The 19785-nt window shown below is 46.8% G+C and overlaps 1 protein-coding gene across 2 annotated transcripts in view; it reads right to left on the bottom strand.

Moving 5' to 3' along the window:
- The window catches only part of ubxn11 (UBX domain protein 11), a 68717-nt gene extending 60551 nt beyond the window's left edge, over positions 1-8166 (bottom strand). Inside the window, exons 1-3 of one of the 2 annotated variants that reach the window (XM_070898996.1) lie at positions 7877-8166; positions 5462-5499; positions 866-967 (exon numbers count right to left, since the gene is read on the bottom strand). In XM_070898996.1, the coding sequence (XP_070755097.1) occupies positions 866-967; positions 5462-5499; positions 7877-7950 (214 nt within the window). In that variant the 5' untranslated portion in view covers positions 7951-8166. Of the gene's footprint in view, positions 1-865; positions 968-3742; positions 4030-5461; positions 5500-7876 lie in introns of those variants that run through there. The other variant, XM_070898995.1, reaches the window with a different exon arrangement.
- Between the last annotated feature and the right edge of the window lie 11619 nt (positions 8167-19785).

Here is a 19785-nt window from a genome sequence, read left to right as displayed (position 1 = left end):
CTGTCTCCACCCTTGCCTCAGCCCAACTGCTGCTGAAACTCCCATCTATAACTTTTATCAACTCAAGACCCGACTATTGCAATGTTCTCCTGGCCGGCCTCCCATCCTTCACACGCTGTGAATCTTTGCTATCTGTATGCTGCTGCAAGCATCACCCTCCAACGACCCTCCCCCACCCCTCCCAACAGCAATCTCTGTAACCCACCCCCATCACCACCAACTCTTCACTCGTCTGAATTGGGCTTCTTGTGCAACTCCATCTCCTCCGCGAATGCACCTTCAGACATCTAGGTCCCACGCTATGGAATTCCCTCCCTGAACACCTCGGTCTCTCCACCTTTAAAGCTCACCTCTTTGACCAAGCTTATAGTCACTCCTCCAAATAACTCCTGCTTTGGTTCATAGAATTATAGAATGGTTACGGCACAGAAGGAGGCCATTCGGCCTGTGCCGGCTCTCTGCAAGAGCATTTCAGCTAATCCTACGTCGCCAACCTTTCCCTGTGGCCCTGCAATTTTTTTCCTTCAGGTACTTATTCAATTGTGGCTTTCAAAAGGGAATTGGATCTGCCTCCACCACCCTTTCAGGCAGTGAATTCCAGATCCTAATCACTTGCTGCGTAAAAAAGTTTTTCCCCATGTTGCCTTTGGTTCTTCTACCAACCAATCCTTAAATCTGTGTCTTCTGGTTTTCAATCCTTCTGCCAAGGGGAACAGTTACTCTCTATCTACTATGTCTAGACCCATGATTTTGAGGGGTCCATGTTTTAAATTATACCTTTGTGAAGCACATGTAGATCAGCACTCTTGATATCAATCTGCACTTTTGCTCCCCAATGTTTCATGGTCCTTATAACAAACCATACCTTTTGCCTTTGACCTTGATGACAAGGAGGAAGAAGACGATATTGAGGTGTGTGACCATGATAAAGGGGGCAGGATCTCACTCAGTAATGCAGCCTCATCATCTGTAGGAAGAGACAAATGGTTTAAGGATATTGCTTTGCTACAATTGAATAAAGCTCCCTCTACACTGTCCCATCAAACACTCCCAGGGCAGGTACAACATGGGTTAGATACAGAGTAAAGCTCCCTCTACACTGTCCCATCCAACACTCCCAGATCAGGTGCAGCACGGGTTAGATTCAGAGTAAAGCTCCCTCTGCACTGTCCCATCAAACATTCCCACAGCAGGTACATCACAGATTAGATACAGAGTAAAGCTCCCTCTGCACTGTCCCATCAAACATTCCCACAGCAGGTACATCACAGATTACATACAGAGTAAAGCTCCCTCTGCACCATCTCAACAATGTACCTTAACACACACATCAAAACAATGCCTCTGACTGTGCCTGTGAGACATCTACCATACCAGCCAAGGCAGTCAGAATGCAATGGCCAATTTACTGTCAATTTGTGCTGAGTGAAGTCCTGTTACCTTCCCGGTCGGGTCTTCATCCTCCCAGTAATGTGCATCATGTTCACACTGTAGGAACATTTCCGACTTTGCAGGGTGTGCAGAAACTAAGGGCTGAGCACAACTGTGAAAACAGTGTCGGAGTATTGCAATACAAGCCTTCTTCTCCCACATCCTATAAACACCCGGGCCCCTCCCCCACCCACTGGGAGCTGGTGAACTTTGTACTGAAGGCATGTGGAAGGGTTCATAGCATCATGGAGTACCCTGTGATGCTGGAGTGTGTGGCAACGCCTCCATTTAAAAATTCTCATCCTGGTGTCAAGGCCCTTCCTATCTCTCTAACCTCCTCCAGCCCTACAACCCTAGGAGATCTCTGCACTCCTCCAGTTCTGGCCTCTTGCACATCCCCGATTTCCTTCGTCCCACTATTAACAGCTGTGCTTTCAGCTACCTAGGGCCTAAGTGCTGGAATTCCCTCCCTACCTCCTTTAAGATGCTTCTTAAAGCCTACCTCTTTGACCATGCCCTGATATCTCCTTTTGCGGCTCGGTGTCAAATCTGCTTGAAAACGTCCATGTGAAGCTCCTTAGGACATTTTACTACATTAAAGGCACTATATAAATGCAAATGGTTGCTGGTGCAGAAATACTCACCCAATTTGCAGGCCATGTATTGCATGGGCAGTAGGGCATATTGTACAACCACAGACCACGTCAGACACAAGAGTAGATTTTCAACTTACTCATCATCATAGGCAGTCTCTCGGAATCGAGGAAGACTTGCTTCCACTCCCAAAGTGAGTCTTTTGGTGGCTGAACAGTCCAATGCGAGAGCCATAGACCCTGTCACAGGTGGGACAGACATTTGTCGGGGGAAGGGGGGGGAATGCACTGATTTACCACACGCTCCTTCCGCTGCCTGCGCCTGACCTCTTCACGCTCGCGGCGTTGAGATTCGAAGAGCTCAACGCCCTCCCGGATGCACTTTCTCCACCTAGGGCGGTCTTCGGCCAGGGACTCCCAGGTGTCAGTGGTGATGTCGCACTTTACCAGGGAGGCTTTGTAACGTTTCCACTGCCCACCTTTGGCTTGTTTGCTGTGAAGGAGCTCCGCATAGAGCAATTGCTTAGGGGTGGTGTAACTCTGGCAGGGAGATTGATTGGAAAAGAAAACCGGGCCATTTCTATAATGGCCGATTGATCCACAGTAGCAGTTTAATGCCCGAGATGTGTGTGAAAACTCTACCCCAGAGTCTCTGTGCGGTGTGTTTGCTAATGCTCGTTCATTGTCTGCCAATATTTGACCGCCAGTGAGGGAAGTGCGCGCGGCTGCCCCTTCGCCACGTGGACGATTGACAGGTGGGCTTCACCTGCCGGTCGGCCGTCCGAAAGGGAAAAGTGACCCCGTGGTCCACACTCCTACTCCACAAAAATTATTCCAAACTGACCTCGGACTGTCCCTTGGGGCTCTGCCACCCACAGAATGGGTTTGAATGTGTCCATCGCAGACTCTCACCAGTTCCCACCTGAAATGACAATCGGGGTCCTTGCACCGTGACTTGCGGGTTAAAAGGGGCTGACCGCTAGGGTTACCAATTCTGGTTTGCACATATTTCTGGAGGTATGACTTCCTGCCTCTGCCCACCCCGCCCCTACGCTCCCATCGTTGCTCGCCCGACACGTCCATCCACGCGGCGCACCATCTTCCCATGGTCAATCGGAAAGCGAGCAGACTTTGTCACCCGATTAAATGATTCTTGACTTTCAGTCAAACAGCCTTTTCCCCGGCTCCCCCCACGTCTGATACTTTTATAACTAGAAAATAAATGTGTTCAAAATATATATATTTTTTTAATTGCCCCTGTGATTTTTCTCCCGGGTGTTGCTTGTAGCAATGTCTTGGAGATTAGTCTTTCATTTCTGGGGTTTCCAGGGCAATCCTGGAGGGCTGCCAACCCTGCGGCCACCAAAGACAGGCAGGTGCTTTGGGCTCCTTTCAAAATGTCGCTGGATTCCTTGTTGGGATTAACGGGGACGGTACTTTGACTGACCCCATTTTGAGGCTATGAACACCAGGCGACGGAAGTGAAACTCGGCTCCCACGAGTCACGTAGGCTGATCACTGCTTCCTCACCGAGCTCTGCGCTGGGAATGATAAATCATAAAACGTGTCCCTTTGTCTCAAACTTGGATTTCTCCAAATCCTACGAAGTTAGCCTGTACTCGTACTGTGCGCACAGGGCGTGGGTGAAGAGTGGGTCAGTTTATGCTGCAGGGTGACACCATTTACACTGGGATCATCCCAGTCTGATTACAACTTACATTTCTGTAGGACTCCTCGTCCAGAGAAGCTCACTGCTGTCCATGAAGCAGGGGAGAGGGAGACTCTGGAGATAAGGAGGGAAACTCTGGAGATAAGGAGGGAAACTGAGGACACAGTCCACAGAAGGGTTTCTGAAAGCAAGTGGCAAGGGAGACAGACCATCCCTTAGGTCTCTTACAGGCTACAAAAGAGTGGAATAATTCCATTGCAACAACCCAGGCCCCGGATGTGAAAGGATACTGTGATTACCCATTGCACTTCCCAGCATGCATCAATAAATGATACAGCAGTGTCCTTGCCAGTTCTTTCATCAAGCTATCCAATTAAACCCACTCCCGTACTCTTTCACCATTATCTGTAAATGTTATCCAATTCTCTTTTGAATGTTACTATTGAATCTGCTTTCACCACCCTTTCAGGCAGTGCATTCCAGATTACAACAACTTGCTGCATAAAAAAATGTTTCCTTCATGTTGCCTTTGGTTCTTTTGCCAATCATCTTAAATCTGCACACTCCAGTTTCTCCTCAGTTATCTATCAAAATCTTCCATGATTTTGAACATCTCTATCGAATCTCCTCTAAACTTTTATGCTCCAAGCTTCTCCAGTCTCTCCACATAACGGAAGTCTCTCACCCCTGGTTCCATTCTGATAAAACTCTCCTGCACCCTCTTCAAGCCTTGACATCCTTCCTAAAGAGTGGTGTCCAGAACTGAACACAATACTGCTGCTGGAGCCTAACCAGTGTTTTATAAAGGCTTCGCATAACTTCCTAGCTTTTGCATTCTATTCCTCTATTAATAAAGCCAATGATCATATATGCTTTTAACAGCCTTCTCAACTTGTACTGCCACCTGCAAAGATTTGTGTATGTGAAACCCCAGGTCTCTCTGTTCCTGCACCCCCTTTAAAATTGTACCATTTAGTTTATCTTGCCACTCCTCATTCTTCTTACCAGAATACATAATTTCGCACTTCTCTATGTTAAATTTTATCTGCCATGTGTCTGGTCAATTCACTCACCAGACTGCCTATGTCCTCCTGGAGTCTGTTACTTTCCTGCTTATTCTTTACTAGTTTTGCATCTTTTGTGGTTTTCTTGTGAATAAACTAATGATTCAGTGACTCCTCTATCTGGCGTCGGGTTTAACCCCTTCAGCACATGACTTAGCTGATTTCAAAAGAAATATAGGACAACTACAGCACAGTTACAGGGACAATTAAAAAACAAAGGATCAACTGGAATCACTCCTCTCTGAACACGCTGACTCTCACTGGTGTGCGGGTTCCACAGGCACCTCCAGTGGCCCAGCAGATTCCTACACTTTAAGACAGCGAGTAATGGCAGACCACATCATTTTAGGGGGTGGGGCGGTGGGGGAGTCAGAGCCGAGCTCGCTCCTGTCCACACCCACATCCACACGGGCACTTTTCAATCGGGGTCACAATGGTGATCGGGAACGGGAGCCCTGGCTGACCTTCACCTCGCCACTCCAGCGGTCAGCTCGCTCAGCAGAGACCGGGGCCAGTCCCACACTGGAAAATGTTGCTGCCCATGGGACAATCAGGCAGGCTCTGGTGAGAAACCTCTTTAGATTGTAGAGCCACAGGTAGAGGTCTGGTACTGAGACTTTTCAGCAGCTGCTGCTGGTTACAGTGACAACAGACTACAACAGGATTAGAGTTTGAAAGTATCCGCCTAAATTGGCCTGTCTTACCTGTGTAACAGTCATCTTTAATGCACACTGCTCGCTTGCTGTGGAAAATACACCAAAATAAATTAAAACAATGGCACGAGACAGTACTGACAGCTCTATAAATGCAAATTCTTTCTTTATTCAATTATTTGAACAGAAAGGGGAAACATTTCTGAATGTACAAAATAAAGAATAAATATATACAATTACAAATGGTTTAGAGGTGTCAGCCATGACTCAGTGGTAGCACTCTCGCTAGTGAATGAGCAGATTGTGGGTTCAAGCCCCCATTCGAGAGACTCAAGCCCCATAATCCAAGCTGACATTCCCAGTGCAGTTCAAAGGTGCCGTCTTTCGGATGAGACGCTAAACTGAGGCCCCGGTCTGGCCTCTCAGGTGGATTTGAAAGATCCCACCGCACTATTTGACGAACTGTCAACCTGGCAACTGTCTGAAGCTGAGCCAGATCTACTTCCAACTCGAACATCACCCGACTCTAACATCACCCGACTCTAACCTTGCCTCAGCTCATTTGCTGCAGCAACCCTTATCCATGCCTTTGTTAGCTCTGAACTTGATTATTCCAATGCACTCCTGGCTAGCCTCCCATCTTACATCCGACATAAACTTGTGCTCATCCAAAACTCTGCTGTCCGCATCCTAACTCGCGCCAAGTCCCGTTCACCCATCACCCCTGTGCTCGCTGACCTATGTTGGCTCCCGGTCCGACAATGCCTCAATTTAAAAATCTTCAGCCTTATTTTCAAATCCCTCCATGGCCTCACCCCACCCTATCTCTGCAACCTCCTCCAGCCCTACAACTCTCCGAGAGCTCTGTGCTCCTCTAATTCTGGCCTCTTGCAAATCTCCAGCATTGGCGGTCGTGACTTCAGCTGCCTAGGCCCTGAGCTCTGGAATTCCCTCCCTAAACCTCTCTACCTCTCTCTCCTCCTTTAAGACACAACTTAAAACCTACCTCATCTGCCCTAATATCTCCTTATGTGATTCAGTGTCAAATGTTGTTGTAGAACGCTCCTGTGAAGCACCTTGGAATGTTTTACTATGTTAAAGGCGCTATATAAATGCAAGTTCTTCTTGTAAGATGATCCTTAAAATCTACCTCCTTGACAAAGCTTTTGGCCATCTGTCCTGATATCTCATTCTGTGGCTCGGTGTCAAAAATATTTTTATTGATATCCCCTTTGTTAAGTGCCTTGGGACATTTTCTACATTAAATGCGCCATATAAATGTAAGTTGTTGTTGTTGTTTGCAGTACTAGGAAGGATACTATCAGACAACCCACTCCAGGCAGAGCTCACAAGCCTGAGGGTCACAGTTTGAGGATCACATTCCTAGGACATAATCCAACATTCGGTCAGGATCTTGCCATTTTGTGACAAGATAATACATGTATTTTTCCATGTAGCTCGGGAGAAATGCATGATCAATACAGCATGCCTGACTCCAGGAGGTACATGCTAAGTTCTGGTGTAAGTATTTTTTAATAAGAACCTAAATGCTGCCCATTCATTCTCTGGAGTGTCCACTGAGGAAGTTGGAATCTATGGTGATACTAACTTCCTCGGTGAACATGATAACATCCAATGGATCTTTCTGTCTTGATATCAAGAAATACACTAGACACTGCAGACAGATAGATAAGTTGCATTCATATACCACCTTTGATGACCACAGGTGACCCCCAAAGTGCTTTACAGCCAATTAAGTACTTTTGAAATGCAGTCACTGTTGTAATGTAGGAAAAGTGACAGCTAATTGGCGCACAGCATGCTCCCTCAAACAGCAACATGCTAACTGACCAGATAATCTTTTTTTTCAAAAAGTGATGTTGATTGAGGAATAAATATTAGTCAGGACACCGGGGAGAACTCCCCTGCTCGTCTTCAAATAGTGCCGTGGGAATTTTTACATCCAACTGAAAGCAGGCTCAACAAAACTCAGTTTAACGTCTCATCTGAAAGATTGCACCTCAGACAGTGCAGCACTCGCTCAGCACTGCACTGGGAGTGTCATAGGGTAAATTAGTTCCTTATCCACATGATTCTGTTCTGTTGAAGCCTTGGCTTTACTTCAGTGAGCACAAAGGTTGGGCGGAATTGAAATATTGAAGTTGATCTCACCAATTGGAATTTCTCGTCCCTCCCCCCTTTTTAGGAGTGGGTGGGGGAGGTTCTGTGAAGGAGCTGGGTAGACTGGTAAACCGGGTGTCACAAATTCCTGCTTTAAATGGAAATAGAGAGCATTGTGGGTCTTTGCCAGTTTGAAAATGTGTGTGGCACAGTCATTTCAGAAGTGCTGGGTACTGCAACCATGATGCTAACCAGGGTCACCAGGGATTAAATACGGGGTCAACTTTTATCCGTTTATTTTGCAGCAAAAGAACTGAATGGAGGAGGGAGCCAGACCCCACGTACCTGTGTTCCTGCAGCTCCGGCAGGAGTAGCGAGACTTTCCTTAACTTTCCAAGGGATGCGAGTGGGGAGCTCATTATCTTCACACTACTCGCTGCTCAGGCCGCTTAACTACTGTCTGGCACTGCCCAGGATCCTGTCCAACACTGACCAGCCTAGGCTCCTCTCTTGCCCCACCACCACTGACCAGTATTTCCAGCTCTGCCTCTCCGGTCCCCAGTGTTGCAGCCCCAAGCGAACTGCTGTGCCTCCGCTGCTCGGCAGTGTCCGAGGCTCCGGCCCCAACCACCGCATTGTTTACTGCGTTGCTAGGAAATGCAGGAAACAAGCAGCTGATTGGCTGCGCGGAGACCTGCCCAGGCATAAAAGTGCAAACTGATTGGCGAAACCGATGCGTTTGTCACTGTCCAATCACAGACCAAGCATCTCCATTCAATCACAGACCAGGTATAGCCATCCAATTACAGTCCAGGCATCTCCACCCAATTACAGAGCAGGCATCTCCACCCAATCAGAGATAGAACAGGTCTCGCCACACAATCACAGACCAGCTATCTCCACCCAATCACAGATCAGGCATCTCCACCCAATCAGAGATAGAACAGGTTTCGCCACACAATCACAGACCAGGCATCTCCACTCAATCAGAGACCAGGCATCACTACCCAATTATAGAATAGGGCTCTCCACACAATCACAGAACAGATATCGCCACACAATCAGAGACCAAGTATATCCAGCCAATCAGAGACCAGGCAACTCAAGCCAATCAGAAGCCAGGCATCTCCAGCCACTCATAGATTGGGTAAAAGTTGCTAGCTTTATTATACTTTACTCAACATCTGTACTCAGCTATAAAATGGAAATCTATTCATTAGTAAAGCAGAAATCTTTACTTAGTCATATCGTGGGTATCGTCATTGAGTAACAAACATGGCAAGTTTACAAATTAAGGTATTAAGTTTACGGTGTCAGCTGTGGCTCAGTGGGTAACACACTAGCATCTGAAGGTGTGGGTTCAGAGACTTGAGCACAAAATCCAGGATGACACTCCCAGTGCAGTTCTTTTGGATCAGTTTTTTTTTTCATTCTTGGGATGTGGGCGTCGCTGGCAAGGCCAGCATTTATTGTCCATCCCTAATTACCCTTGAGAAGGTGGTGGTGAGTCGCCTTCTTGAATCGCTGCAGTCTGTGTGGTGAAGGTGCTCCTGCTTGGGAATTACAGGATTTTGACCCAGCAACAATGAAGGAACAGCCGATATAGGTCTATGTTAGCAAAATTGAAGCCAATGGCATTAAAGGGGCAGTGAATGTGTGACTTGGATGGGAACTTAGAGGTGGTGTTCCCATGTGCCTGCTGCCCTTGTCCTTCTAGGTGGTGGAGGTCGTGGGTTTAGGAAGCCCGGTCGAAGAAGCTATGGCGGTTTGATGCAGTGTATCTTGTAGATGATACACAGTGCCGCCACGGTGGAGAGAGTGAATGTTTAAGGTGTTAAATAGGTGTTAAACTGAGGCCCTATTAAGGAACACAGGGACAGGAGGAGGCCTTCGAGCCTGTTCCACCATTCAATTAGATCATGGCTGATGTGTACCTCAACTCCATGTACCCGCCTTGGTGCCATAACCCTTGTCGAACAAAAATCTATCAATCTCAGTTATGAAATTTTCAATTGATCCCCAGCCTCAATCTACCCTCTACTTCCTGAGGTGGATGTAAAAGGTCCCATGGCACTATTTCGAAAAGGGCAGAAGCAAACAGAATGTTTATTATTGGCCACTGAAATTGCTGGAAAGTGACTAACATTTGCCTGAAATGGTTACGATTACAATTGGCCCACATGATTGCTAGAAAATGATACAAAAATTTGGATTTACAACAACAACAATAACAACTTGCATTTATATAGCACTTTTAGTGTAACAAAACGTCCCAAGGCAATTCAGAGGAGCGACATCAAACAAAATTCGACATGTTGGGAAATAAAGTGACCAACATTTGCAATGGTCATAATTACAATTGGCCAATTAAATTTTGAGAAAGCAATGCAAACACTTGGAGTTATGTGTGGCTCAGAAAGAGATGGGCAACAGCTTTCTGTTAATATATATGGAGACAGAACATGGAAGGGCACCTTGCGACCTACAGTGATGGAATAAGCCTGGAGGTAAAATGCTTCCAAGAGAGCATTTGGAAACAAAGACACCAGCAGATTTGTAACCATTTTGAAAATGTTGTTTTACAGGAAAGGTCTTTAATATACCCAGGAAGTGGAGTTTCTAAGGGGTGAGCTGAAGCTGAACGTGCGGTACTAATAAAGCAGAAAACAGGACGATTACATTTTACAGTGCAAATAACCAGTTCCCTCAATAACATTGAACTAAACACTCACAGACTACGTGTTGTGAAAGTGTGCAGCACATGCATGGTGGAATGTTTATGCTATGAGGGACTCACTTATAGGACCCACTCAGAATCAAGGGCAGGTAGGTGATTGATGAGTTGAGTATTTGTCACAGTAAAAGAGAAAGTAGTAGCGAAATTGGATAGGTTTTAAATAGATAATGGGCAGCAGAGCTCAAAGTAAAAAAGTCACCTCATCCGAATAGGATAGATCCTAGGTTACTGAGGGAAGTAAGGGTGGAAAATGCAGAGGCTCTGAGGCCACAATCTTCTAATTTCTCCTTAGATATGGAAGTAGTGCCAGAGTACTGGAGGATTGCAAATATTATACCCCTGTTCAAAAAAGGGGAGAGGGATAAACCCGACAACTACAGGCCAGTCAGCCTAAAGTTGATGGTGGGGAAACTTAGAGAGAGAATAATCTGGGACAAAATTAATTGGCACGTAGAAAAATATGGGTTAATAAATTAAAGCCAGCATGAATTTGTTAAAGGCAAATGGTGTTTGGCTAACTCGATTGAGTTTTTTGCTGAAGTAACGGAGAGGGTTGATCAACATCACAAAAACAGATTATCTGGTCATTATCACATTGCTATTTGTGGAACCTTGCTGTGTGCAAATTGGCTGTCATATTTCCTATATATGTCATATTTCCTAGTACAGTGAATACACTTCAAAAGTACTTCATTAGCTTTAAAGGGCTTCAGGACATCGTGAGGTCATGAAAGGCGCTATATAAATGCAAGTTTTTCTTTCTTTTTGATGAGGGTAGTGCAGTTGATGTTGAGTACATGCACTTTCAAAAGGCATTTGATAAAGTACCACATACTTTTTTATTTATTGGTTTGTACATGGGATGTGGGTGTCGATGTCAAGGCCAGCATTTATTGCTCATCCCTAACTGTCCTTGAGAAGGTGGTGGTGAACTGCCTTCTTGAACCGCTGCAGTCCATGTAGTGAAGGTACTCCCACAGTGCTGTTAGGTACGGAGTTTCAGGATTTTGACCCAGTGACGATGAAGGAACAGCCGATATATGTCCATGTTAGCAAAATTGAAGCCCAGGGGCAGTAACTGCATGGATACATAACTGGCTAAGGTGCAAAAAGCAGAGAGTAGAGGGAAGTATACAGTGGTGTCCCCCAGGGATCGATAGTAGGACCACTGCTCTTTTTGACATATATTACTTGCCTGGACTTGGGTACACAGGACACAGATGACACAAAATTTGGAATTGTAGTAAACAGTGATGAGAATAGTAATATACTTCAGGAGGACATAGACAGACTGGCGAAATGGGCAGACACATGGCAGATGAAATTTAATGCAGAGAAGTGCGAAGTGATGCATTTTGGTAGGAAGAATGAGGAGTGGCAATATAAACTAAATTGTACAATTTTAAAGGGGGTGCAGGAACAGAGAGACTTGGGAGTGTATGTACACAAATCTTTGCAGGTTACAGGACAAGTTGAGAAGGCTGTTAAAAAGGAATACAGGATCCTTGGCTTTATTAACAGAGGCAGAGGAGCCGAAATTGCCCCTTTACGCAGGGCCACTTAGCGTTGCCGGCCAGCGATAACGGGGCATTAAAGGGTTTTCGCCCAAGCGCAGTGGCCAGAGCGCTCCCTCTGGAATTGACCCCAGGGCTTGGAGTGCGCAACAGGCTTAGCGCCGCACCCCACCCAATGATTAGCGCAGTGGCTCGGTGCACGCACGGCAGTGACATCATCGCTGTGCGTGCAGAACTATTATTCCGGTGTGACCAGCTGCAGTGGCTGTGGCGCCCTAGCCGCCCTTAAAGGGGAGGTGGCGCCAAGGCGGCCGCCATCTTTTTTGTGTCGGCCGACTTTTCAGTCGGCCCAACAATGGCCAGGTTTGGCCAGGCCACCAACAGGCAGCCCGACACCCCCTCTTCTCCCGGCCGAGACCCTCCCTGGAGACCCAGTGGGTGGCACTGAAGTTGCTGCTCAGATCTCAGCGGTCCTCCCCTTTAAGAGAAGGGGAGGGTCGTTGCGACACGGCGCATGGCGTGGCATGTCGTCAGCGCCATGCTAATGTGCAGAGTGCAGTACTGAATGTATGAGGGGACCTCATAGAAACGTTTAAAATTCTGAAGGGTTTAGACAGGTTAGATGCAGGAAGAATGTTCCCAATGTTGGGGAAGTCCAGAACCAGAGGTCACAGTCTAAGGATAAGGGGTAAGCCATTTAGGACCGAGATGCGGAGGAACTTCTTCACCCAGAGAGTGGTGAACCTGTGGAATTCTCTACCACAGAAAGTTGTTGAGGCCAATTCACTAAATATATTCAAAAAGGAGTTAGATGAGGTCCTTACTACTCGGGGGATCAAGGGGTATGGCGAGAAAGCAGGAATGGGGTACTGAAGTTGAAAGTTCAGCCATGAACTCATTGAATGGCGGTGCAGGCTAGAAGGGCCGAATGGCCTACTCCTGCACCTATTTTCTATGTTTCTATGTTTCTATGTCGCGCGCCATGAGTGCCGCGCAAGTGCTCCGCGAACTCTGCAACATTGCAAGGTTACCGCCAGCAGTATTTTATTTCTTTAAAGAGGCCAATGTTACGCCGGGGCAAAAAAACAGCTGTGTCGATTTGACCACCCCAAGACCAGCGCGGGGCAATTTCGGCTCCATTACAAAAGCAAGGAATTCATGCTAAACTTTTATGAAATACTGGTTAGGCTCAGCTGAAGTATTGTACCCAATTCTGGGCATCACACTTTAGGAAGGATGTCAAGGCATTAGAGAGGGTGCAGAGGAGATTTACTAGAATGATACCAGCGATGAAAGACTTCAGTTACATGGAGGAACTATCGTAGCTGGGGTTGTTCTCCTTAGAGCACAGAAGGTTAAGGGGAGATTTGTTAGATGTGTTTAAAATCATGAAGGATATTGATACAGTAAATAAGGAGAAACGGTTTCCTCTGGCAGAAGGATCAGTAACCAAAGGACACTCATTTAAAGTAATTGGCAAACGAACTAGAGATGAACTAGAGGAAAAAAAAATATGCAACGAGTTATGATCTGGAAGTCACTGCCTATAAGGGCGGTGGAAGCAGATTCAATAATAACTTTCAAAATTGAATTTGATAAATACTTGAAGGGGGAAAATGTGCAGGGCTATGGGAAAAGAGCAGTGGAGTGGGACTAATTGGATAGCTCTTTCAAAAGCCAGCATAGGCACGATGGGCTGAATGGCCTGCTTCTGTAGTCTATGATTTTCTGCTTCCTATGCTGGGTGACTATGTGAGCGAAAACAATTCTTTTGGACCTTTCTTTTGGTGTCTGGCAACATGGAGGCCGGTTAGTAGGACTAAGCGTCTCCAAACCAAACTACTGAGAAACCACATAGTAGAATAACAGCAAAAATATTAAAGTCCAACAAGGGTGTTTCATTCCAAAGTTACTTTATAGACACAAATACACTTCACAGCCCAACACAAACAGAAATGTTGGAAGTCTGTGTGCCTCTCTTTTCCTTTCACACTACTCATATTTCAATGTACACACATCTAATTTCCTCTTCTACATCTGCACAATGTACAATAGACCCAACAAGCCTACGGCTTTTTGGATTGATCTCATCCCCACTGACTTGCCCCATTACCATATTCCCAATTCTTTCTCTCCTCTTGCCACTTTAAGGAAGTTCCATTTGTTTTAATTTTTCTCTTGAACACTTTTAGAACGTTTCCAACCATACCCACCAGACAAAGTTTTTGTGATCACTACTACCAGACCACCATAATTGTTCACTACACATGCCTCCAACATTTGTCCATGGCTTTTATACAAAAGTAGCACATGCTCTAGGACAAACAGAGGTCAGCAAGATGTGAACTTTTCATTCGATCTGTTTTCACACTGGTTGCTGAGGTGAATGATCAGCCATGATCTTATTGAATGGTGGTGCAGGCTCGAAGGGCTGAATGGCCTACTCCTGCACCTATTTTCGATGTTTCTATTTTTTTTGCCCATTGAGGAATTATGCTGCATTGATCTGTATATCTATTTATCTACATTGACAATAAACATTCCAGTTGTGGCTCAGTGGGTAACACACTTACCTCTGAGTCAGAAGGTTGTGGGATCAAGTCCCACTCTAGGGACATAAATCTAGGCTGACACTCCAGTGCAGTGCTGAGAGAGTGCTGCACTGTTAAGGTGCCGTCTTGCGTATGAGATGTTAAACTGAGGCCCCACCTGCACTCGCAGGTGGATGTAAAAGATCCTCATGGCACTATTTCGAAGAAGAGCAGCGGAATTATCCCTGGTATCCTGGCCAATATTTATCCCTCAATCAACATAACGAAAAAAACAGATTATCTGGTCATGGGCACATTGTTGTTTGTGGAAGCTTGCTGTGCACAATTGGCTGCTGCGTTTCCCACATTACAACAGTGACTACATTACAAAAGCACTTCATTGGCTGTAAAACACTTTAAGACATCCAGTGGTTGCTATATAAATGCAAGTCTTTCTTTATGTCACACTTGGGTGTCACATTTCTATATGCAAATTTTGCGTCAACTAAAAAAATAGAAATCCAATCATTTGCAATCTTAGAGAACAATAACAGAAAATATCTTATTGATCAAGTAATCTTAATGCTGGGTTCTTCTGACCTGAAGTTTGAAACTTATAAGCACTTTCCAATCTTCTACACCATAGAACAATAAAACTTTGAATGATCCTTTGTTTAATCAACAGCTTTCTGTTCTTAAAGAGACACATCTTCATGCTAGTATGCATTATGCATAACATGCTATAACTCTCTCTCTCTTAGGCAGTCCCCCGGAGTTGATGATGACTTGCTTCCACGCTAAAATGAGTTCTCAGGTGACTGATGAGACCAATGCGGAATCTACAATTTCTGTCATAGGTGGGGCAGACAGTGGTTGGAGGGACGGGTGGACGGAATGTTTGATTTATCGTGTGCTCCTTCCACTTTTTGTGCTTGGCTTCCACGTGCTCCTGGTGAAGAGACTCGAAGTGTTCAGTGCCTTCTCGGATACTCCTCCTCCACTTTCAACAGTTTTGGGCCAAGTATTCCCAAGTGTTGGTGGGGATGTTGCATTTTTTCAAGGAGGCTTTGAGGGCGTAACAGTCCCACTCTTATAAGCTAGTGTAAACAAGTTCTCATCCAAGTCATACACCATTCTGACTTGGACGTATATCGGCTGTTCCTTCATTGCTACTGGATCAAAATCCTGAAACTCCCTCCCTAACAACACGTGGGAGCAGCTTCACCACATAGACTGCAATGATTCAAGAAGACGGCTCACCAACACCTTCTCAGGGGCAACAAGGGATGGGCAATAAATGGCGGCCTAGCCAACGAGGCCCATATGCTATGAATGAATAAATACATTTTTGTAAAATCATTCAACTTGCCACCAGCAATGCTAAACTTTATAAGCTTTGGGGGTGAAATTGCCCCACACCCTGATTAGAGGCGGTAACTTTCCGGGGCCGGGACTTTTAGCGCCGTCAGTTTAGCGCCCGACATAACATCAGTTTCCACATGTACACTGATGTCATCCAGCTCTACCTCACCAGCATCTCTCTCTCTCGATCCTTCCACTGCCTTGGATTTGTCACACTGCTTGTCCGACATCCTGTCCTGGATGTTCCAAAATTTCATCCAATAAAACATTGGGAAGACTGAAACCATTGCCTTCGGCCCCCACCAGAAACACCATTCCCTATCCATTGATTCAATCCCCTGTTTCAGGTTGAACCAGACTGCTCGCCTGAGCTGAGCTTCCGACCCCATATCCTCTCCATCACCAACACTGCCTACATTCACCTCCGTAACATTGCCTGTCTCCGCCCCTGCCTCAGCCCTCCTGCTGCTGAAACTCTTATCCATGCTTTTGTTACCTCCAGACCTGACTATTCCAATGCTCCCCTAGCTGGCCTCTCATTTCCACCCTCTAAAATTTGAGCTCATCCAAAAATCTTCTGCCTGTATCCTAACACGTACCACGTCCCATTCACCCAACAATCCTGTTCTTGCTGACCTACATTGGCTCCCAGTCCACCAGCACCTCAATTTTAATACTCTCATCCTCATGTTCAAATCCCTCTATGTCCTTGCTCCTTCTTATCTCGAGCCCCTTCCTTCGCTCCACCATTGGGGGATGTGCCTTCAGCTGCCTCGGTCCTAAGCTCTGCAATTCCTTCCCTCCTACATTATAACAGCCATCATCATCATCATAGGCAGTCCCTTGGAATCGAGGAAGACTTGCTTCCACTCTAAAAATAGGTCCTTAGGTGGCTAAACAGTCCAATACGAGAACCACAGTCCCTGTTACAGGTGGGACAGATAGTCGTTGAGGGAAAGGGTGGGTGGGACTGGATTTCCGCACGCTCCTTCCATTGCCTGCGTTTTGATTTCTGCATGCTCTCGGCGATGAGGAGGTGCTCAGTGGATGCACTTCCTCCACTTAAGGCGGTCTTTGGACAGGGACTCCCAGGTGTCAGTGGGGATGTTGCACTTTATCAGGGAGGCTTTGAGGGTGTCCTTGTAATGTTTCCTCTGCCCACCTTTGGCTCATTTGCCATGAAGGAAATCTGAATAGAGCGCTTGCTTTGGTAGTCTCGTGTCTGGCATGCGAACAATGTGGTCTGCCCAGCGGAGCTGATCAAGTGTGGTCAGTGCTTCAATGCTGGGGATGTTGGCCTGGTCGAGGACGCTAACATTGGTGCGTCTGTCCTCCCAGGGGATTTTCAGGATCTTGCGGAGACATCGTTGGAGGTATTTCTCCAGCGACTTGAGGTGTCTACTATACATGGTCCATGTCTCTGAGACATACAGGAGGGCAGGTATTGCTACAGCCCTGTAGACCATGAGCTTTGCAGCAGATTTGAGGGCCTGATCTTCAAACACTCTTTTCCTCAGGCGGCTGAAGGCTGCACTGGTGCACTGGAGGCGGTGTTGAATTTCGTCATCAAAGTCTGCTCTTGTTGATAAGAGGCTCCCGAGGTATGGGAAATGGTCCACGTCGTCCAGGGCCGCACTGTGGATCTTGATGACTGGGCGGCAGTACTGTGTGGCGGAGACAGGTTGCTGGAGGACCTTTGTCTTATGGATGTTTAACGTAAAGCCCATGCTTTCGTATGCCTCAGTGAATACGTTGACTATGACTTGGAGTTCAGCCTCTGTATGTGCGCAGACACAGGCATCGTCCGCGAACTGTAGCTCAACGACAGAGGTTGGGGTGGTCTTGGACCTGGTCTGGAGACGGCAAAGGTTGAACATGTTCCCACTGGTTTTGTAGTTTAGTTCCACTCCAGCGTGGAGCTTGTTGACTGTGAGGTAGAGCATGGCAACGAGGAAGATTGAGAAGAGGATTGGAGCGATGACACAGCCCTACTTGACCCTGGTCCAGAAGTGGATTGGATCTGTAATGGATCTGTTGGTAAGGATCGCAGCCTGCATTTCATCGTGGAGCAGGTGGAGGATGGTGACTTTTGGGGGCATCCGAAATGGAGGAGGACGCTCCATAGACCCTCGCGGTTGATAGTGTCAAAGGCCTGTGTAAGGTCGAAGAAGGCCATGTATAAGGGCTGATGCTGTCCCCTGAATTTTTCTTGCAGTTGTCGTGCTGTAAAAATCATGTCCGTTGTGCCTCGTAGGGGATGAAATCCACACTGTGACTCCAGGAGGAGCTCCTCAGCCACAGGGAGAAGACAGTTGAGGAGGACTCTAGCAATGACTTTCCCAATGGCTGATAACAGGGAGATTCCTCTATAGTTGCCGCAGTCGGACTTGTCCCCTTTTTTAAAGATGGTCACGTTCACTGCATCTCTGAGATCTCCCGGCATGCGCTCCTTTCTCCAGATGAGAGAGATGAGGTCATGCATTCACGCCAACAGTGCCTCTCCGCCATACTTCAGTGCCTCAGTGGGGATTCCATCCACTCCCATAGCCTTGCTGTTCTTAAGCTGTCTTATGGCTTTTTCTACCTCGTACAGGGCTGGGGTTTTACTGAGGTGGTGGCGGGTAGCATGCTGTGGGATGGAATCGAGGACACTCACGTCAAAGGCAGAGTCTCTATTGTGGAGATATTCAAAGTGCTCCTTCCAGCGGGTCCTGACTGCCTCGGTGTCCTTGATGAGTGTTTCCCCGTTCTTGGCCAGCAGTGGGGTGGGGCCTTGGGTGTTTGGGCTGTAGGTGGCCTTGACTGCAGTGAAGAATCCTCGCACATCATGGCTGTCGGCCAGCTGCTGTATCTCCTGTGCTTTCTCCATCCACCATTTGTTTTTTAGGTTCCGAGTTTTTTGTTGGACCTCAGCCTTCAGCCATCTGTAATGTTGGCTTGCTGCTCCCGAGTTGGGTTGTTGTTTAAGGCTCAGAAATGCCCTGCGCTTGCGATCTATTAGCTTTTGGATCTCCTGGTCATTCTCATCAAACCAGTCCTAGTGTTTCCTGGTTGAGTGACTGAGGGTCTCTTCACAGGCACTGGTTATGGAAACCTGGAGGGAAAATCAAGCACTGTGGGCATTCTGCTTCTCAGGGTCATCAAGGCATGCCAGGTTAGCTGTGAGGTGTTGACTGTATAGGGCTCTCTTAGCTGGGTCTTTGAGTGCCCTGGCATTGACTTTTTTGTGGCACTGCTTCTGCTGCCCTTGCCGCTTTGGGGCTATGTTGATGTCAATGATGGATTGGATTAAGCGGGGTTCCATCTAGCAGTCGTCAGCTCCTGTCATGGCATGGGTGATGTGCACATCCTTGCGATCCCTGGCTCGGGCGATGACGTAGTCGAGCAGGTGCCAGTGTTTGGAGCAAGGGTGTTGTCACAATGCCTTGTATTTGTCCCTCTGATGGAACAAGGTGTTGGTGATGACAAGTTCATGTTCTAGACATTTTGTCAGGAATAGGGTACTGCTGGAGTTGGTTTTCCCTACCCTCTCTCTGCCAATCAAGCCTCCCCAGAGGGCTGTGTCCTTGCTGACCCTGGCGTTGAAGTCACCGAGGAGGATCAGTTTGTCATCTGCAGGGACGCGGGACAGGAATTTTTCAAGGTTGGAGTAAAAACCCTCTTTGGTCTCATCTGCCGCATCGAGTGTTGGGGCGTACGCACTGATGACTGTGGCGCATTGATTCCGGGATAGGGTGAGTCGGAGAATCACGAGACGTTCGTTACCTCTGCAGATTAACAGTGACTACACATCAAAAAAAGTGCTTCATTGGCTATAAAGTGCTTTGGCACATCCCGAGGTCGGGAACATCGCAGGTCATTCTTTAAGCCTCTCCGCCTCTCTCCCTCCTTTAAGGCTCCCCTTAAAAGCTCTTTGACTACGCTATTGGCCACCTGTCCTAATGTCTCCTTCGTTGGCTCAGTGTCAATTTGTGTCTGATTACTTTCGTGTGAGGCTTCTTACTATGTGAAAAGTGCTATATAAATGTAAGTTGTTGTTAAAAAACAGCCTCTTGATTTAGGAGCAATGCCGCGGGAGACCAGTTGGTACAATGAAATAAATATCCTCTT

The sequence above is a fragment of the Pristiophorus japonicus genome, chromosome 14 (genome assembly GCF_044704955.1).
Source record: "Pristiophorus japonicus isolate sPriJap1 chromosome 14, sPriJap1.hap1, whole genome shotgun sequence".
NCBI classification, from domain to species: domain Eukaryota; kingdom Metazoa; phylum Chordata; class Chondrichthyes; family Pristiophoridae; genus Pristiophorus; species Pristiophorus japonicus.
This window is presented reverse-complemented; position numbering and strand designations above follow the sequence as displayed.